This window comes from Ostrea edulis, chromosome 5 (assembly GCF_947568905.1).
Source record: "Ostrea edulis chromosome 5, xbOstEdul1.1, whole genome shotgun sequence".
Lineage (NCBI taxonomy): Eukaryota > Metazoa > Mollusca > Bivalvia > Ostreida > Ostreidae > Ostrea > Ostrea edulis.
The window spans coordinates 76576786-76581785 of record NC_079168.1 but is presented as its reverse complement, the minus strand read 5'-3'; the positions used below and the strand labels follow the sequence as shown (position 1 = coordinate 76581785).

The 5000-nt window shown below is 33.3% G+C and overlaps 1 protein-coding gene across 2 annotated transcripts in view; it reads right to left on the bottom strand.

The window, feature by feature from the left end:
* The window catches only part of LOC125649108 (centromere protein F-like), a 57133-nt gene that overhangs the window by 8042 nt on the left and 44091 nt on the right, over window positions 1-5000 (bottom strand). For both annotated transcript variants that reach the window (XR_008803279.1, XM_056166254.1), the window contains exons 16-17: window positions 3949-4018; window positions 759-1418 (exon numbers count right to left, since the gene is read on the bottom strand). Coding sequence is in view for 1 of the 2 variants with exons in the window: in XM_056166254.1 (XP_056022229.1) it covers window positions 759-1418; window positions 3949-4018 (730 nt within the window). In the remaining variant the exon portion in view is untranslated. The remainder of the gene's footprint in view (window positions 1-758; window positions 1419-3948; window positions 4019-5000) is intronic.

The window sequence follows — 5000 nt, the reverse complement described above, 5'->3', positions numbered from 1 at the left end:
TTTCAAAATAGATGTAGTTTACCCCTACCATTTCTTATATCTTTTTCCTTAGCAAATACATGTAGACCTGATCTGTTTCAGAAACTGCCATGACGTCATGGTGACCTAATTCGTAGCTGTATAGATAAACGATCGGTTGTATATCATACTCCGAGCCATAATAAAATAAAGTTGTTTTTGTGGATAACATAACCTCCTTGGTCTTGAAATGTTGTTTGCAATATATAGCTATATCAGCTAACGCCTCCGCTTTTATATTTTAAAACAACATTCCTTGACCCCAAAGGTTATCCTGCAACATACACGAAAACGTCATCTTTATTTATTAATTAGATATTTTAATTCCGATTCTTTTTTCCCCCCAATACCCCTCTATTTCCTGTGTATGGGCCTGGGTTCTCCAGGTAAGTAACACCTGTGCAGATTAGACCACACCTACTTCTCAGGTCACCATATGGTGAAAAAGTTGGGTCTTTAAAGTAAAAAAGAAACAATTTAAAGTCCATTTAAATCTTGGCAAAATAATTTTCCAATTTATATAGATGTTATATGTAGTATTTGGAAATTTGACAGTATAATCTTCAAATTTAGCATTTAACTAAATCATAATTACATTAACTAATACTATTAAATCATAACTTTTGTTAAGGAATATTGAGAATTCTTTTTTCCTGCTTATTTCATCATAAGTAAATGTATACAAGAACATGCAGTCAATGCACTGAACAGTTCAGCAGTGAACTGTATGCGATACTCACCATTTAAACTCTTCATCTTTTTAGGCGCTATTTGATCCTGGGTTTCCGATGATAACCTTTTTTCTCCCGTGCGAGTTTTCTCTGGGACAATAGCTACATCCTGCATGGTAGGAGACACACATCCCGGTCCTTTCATCCTCGTGTTGTGTGATGTATTAACAGAGTTTGTATGTCTAGCACTTGACACAGAAGTTATAGTACTTAACCTCTCAGAATCCACAGCACTACTTAAACCAGATTTAGCAGTTAATGATGGAAATGAACTAAAGCCATCAGTTTCTGGTGCAGTTTTATTTCCTGCCACTAGAGGGTTTACCACAGGTTCAAATCTACTCTTCCCAACAAAAGCACTCTTTTCTCCAATCCTATGAATTTTGTCCTTGGAGAACAATGACCTAGAAGATTGTGAACCGTTTCTGGGAGATCTCTGTTTGATCGGAGATTTGCATGTCGGTACACTAGTACTGGGCACCTGTAAGAATCTGGGTTCTGGTTTGACTAATGTGACCGCTGTTGTGGTAGGTACCAAGTTCTTCTGACCACTGTTTCCTAAAGCCTCCATTTTCCCAGTTCCCACCGAATGAACGGCTGACCGTGGTGACCGCGACAGACCTATTCCTTTCCTACCCACTGTGGATCTTTGGGAAAGTTCTGTCTTACCTACAAATTATAAATCATAACAGATGTTAATTACATGTACAACTCATTAATTACATGCACAACTCATTAATTACATGTACAACTAAGGCCACAGCTCTATTTCTTTTTCTACAAAAAATTATTTGGGGATTTTCCATATTATTCTAATTCAACTTGTGGAGATTCGCCGAATTATATCATAATCATCTAATTTTTGGATATTTTCTGCATTAGATTCTGTTATGGTCTAATCTTCAATCACTTGATGTTTGGATATTTTTCATTTTATGTCGTAATTGTCTGATTTTCTACTTACTTCATTGCTGGATATTGTATCTCTATAACTTTTTACTGACTTGATTCTTTGAGATTTTCCACAGATTATTGTTTATAACTTTTTACTGACTTGATTCTTTGAGATTTTCCACAGATTATTGTATATAACTTTTTACTGACTTGATTCTTTGAGATTTTTCACAGATTATTGTATATAACTTTTTACTGACTTGTTTGTTTGAGATTTTCCACAGATTATTGTATATAACTTTTTACTGACTTGATTCTTTGAGATTTTCCACAGATTATTGTATATAACTTTTTACTGACTTGATTCTTTGAGATTTTCCACAGATTATTGTATATAACTTTTTACTGACTTGTTTGTATGAGATTTTCCACAGATTATTGCATATATAACTTTTTACTGACTTGTTTGTTTGAGATTTTCCACAGATTGTTGTATATAACTTTTTACTGACTTGTTTGTTTGAGATTTTCCACAGATTGTTGTATATAAGGGCTATTCCAGAAATAAATACATGGGGGGGGGGGGGGGGGGGGGGGGGTGTCGGGAGGCACCTTTTGTATATACCAAGCACCCATAAAAAAAAATTAAAAATTACCCCATGACCCATCATATTAATAAACTCATTTTACAATGACCCATCTAATAAAAAAAAAAAAACTAACCAGACCCACCACAAAAATATTTTTAAAAATGAAAACGGAACGAATCTCGCGAGGTTTTCGGGACAAACATTCTAGTCAATGACGCGGTAATGCCTGTGCGACATTGTATCACAGTAGTTCTGAAGAAACGATGTCACATCAACAATCAAAGGCATCTATGGCGGGAATGTTGGAAAGATTGGGAGTCCAAACGATGCTATTATCATGAAATGGGTATGGATATGTTTTTCCACGAATCGTTCGTCTTCTAATGGAGCCCGCGCCGCGCCCGGAGGCCACTATATCACCATCACACCGACTGATAAATATAACGCATCGGTACCCTCGTAAAAATCAACCAAGGTTTGCCTATTTTTATTAGAAAACGGAATACCTATTGGTTTCAAAATATTCCCAAAATCGATGCACTATAAACTGTAATAATCTACAGAACAGAGTTCGCCGCCATCACGTCCAAACGGACCCTACTAAACGCGCCTCTAATTTGAAGAGTGCCGTAATGGAAAGTTATGCGCTGCAAAGAGCGACAACTCGAATAGTTCTATGTTACTTCCGATTTCCGATTTCGAAAGCACGTTTTCAATTTTCCCTCCGACGTTTTGTAACCAACACGACAAGAGCGACAATAAAAATATTCTGAAAACTCAACACCCACGTGGCACAAAATAAAACAATAGAAACTACCCACTACCCATAATAAATATTTTTTTAACAGTCCAACCACGGACCAATTAAAATATGAAAAAATACGACCACCCATACAAAAAAATATCATTTGCCGCCCGACCCCCCCATTTGATCATTTCTGGAACAGCCCTAACTATTTACTGACTTGTTTGTATGAGATTTTCCACAGATTATTGTATATAACTTTTTACTGACTTGATTCTTTGAGATTTTCCACAGATTATTGTATATAACCATTTACTGACTTGTTTGTATGAGATTTTCCACAGATTATTGTATATAACTTTTTACTTACTTGTTTGTTTGAGATTTTCCACAGATTGTTGTATACAACTTTTTACTGACTTGTTTGTTTGAGATTTTCCACAGATTATTGTATATAACTTTTTACTGACTTGTTTGTTTGAAATTTTCCACAGATTGTTGTATATAACTTTTTACTGACTTGTTTGTTTGAAATTTTCCACAGATTATTGTATATAACCATTTACTGACTTGTTTGTTTGAAATTTTCCACAGATTGTTGTATACAACTTTTAACTTACTTGTTGGTTTGAGATTTTCCAAAGATTGTTGTATACAACTTTTAACTTACTTGTTTGTTTGAGATTTTCCACAGATTATTGTATACAACTTTTTACTGACTTGTTTGTATGAGATTTTCCACAGATTATTGTATACAACTTTTTACTGACTTGTTTGTATGAGATTTTCCACAGATTGTTGTATACAACTTTTTACTGACTTGTTTGTTTGAAATTTTCCACAGATTGTTGTATACAACTTTTTACTTACTTGTTTGTTTGAGATTTTCCACAGATTATTGTATATAACTTTTTACTTACTTGTTTGTTTGAGATTTTCCACAGATTATTGTATATAACTTTTTACTTACTTGTTTGTTTGAGATTTTCCACGTTCTCCTGAAGCTGTTTGATGTCTTCCTTTAACTTCATAACTTCCTCCTGTAAATAATTGTTCTTATGCCATATATACAAACCAAAAGACGGTCTTATCATTTACCTGAGTATTAGTTAAAAGTATCATTAGCCCCAAGGGCCATGAAATCTATAATAATTTTCCACTTTTGTGCATAATTAAGTAAGCTAAATTCCAATATTCCGCAGATCATATCAAGATGTGTTCTTTCTTTTCTTTTTTTTGTTTAAACAAGATGTATTTATGAAATACTGATGCCTCATATGGCAGCACAGTAATTCTGGGCAAATTTAATGCCATAACATTAATGAAGAATAAGTACTATGATGATTTAAACACAATAATTCAAACTCATTCAAACCTTATTTCTTTGCTGATCTTGTAGAAAAAAAGTATAATTCTTTATTAAAATGCAAATTGATTATAAATTTCAAGTTTTTGATATCCTCTATAAATCAATCATGTTTTCTCTAAATCACATCAGCAAGCCCTTTTTCATGAGAAATACTGAATAAATACAAATCATATATTGACAAGCTTTTATTTCACTATTCAAACAAGATATATTTAGTGAACAAATTTTAACACAAAGATATTTATATTCAGCTTATAGGCCTATTGCGTTAATTACCCCATTAAAATCCATTTTTCTTGAAGCACAAATGCACCACATGAATGAGCATATCTTTGTCGTTTAACATTTTCCTCCCTTCAAATTTGACAATTTTATCATCAAATGTGCATGCAATGGTTTAATAGTATATGTGCATACTTTTAATTTCCTACGCTTCGGACACAGACGAAGCAAAGAGGATTTTCTATTTGTCCTTAAACATTTTGTCTGCTGAAGATCTATTGGCTTTTTAAAGGGACTGGTTCACGATTTTTGATCAAAATATTTTTCATTTTTGATGGTAAACATTAAAAACATAACTCATTTAGTATTGACAGCCAAAATTTTGACCTTCTGAATGCAAGAATTAAAGCAATATTTTAGTCTTAAATATG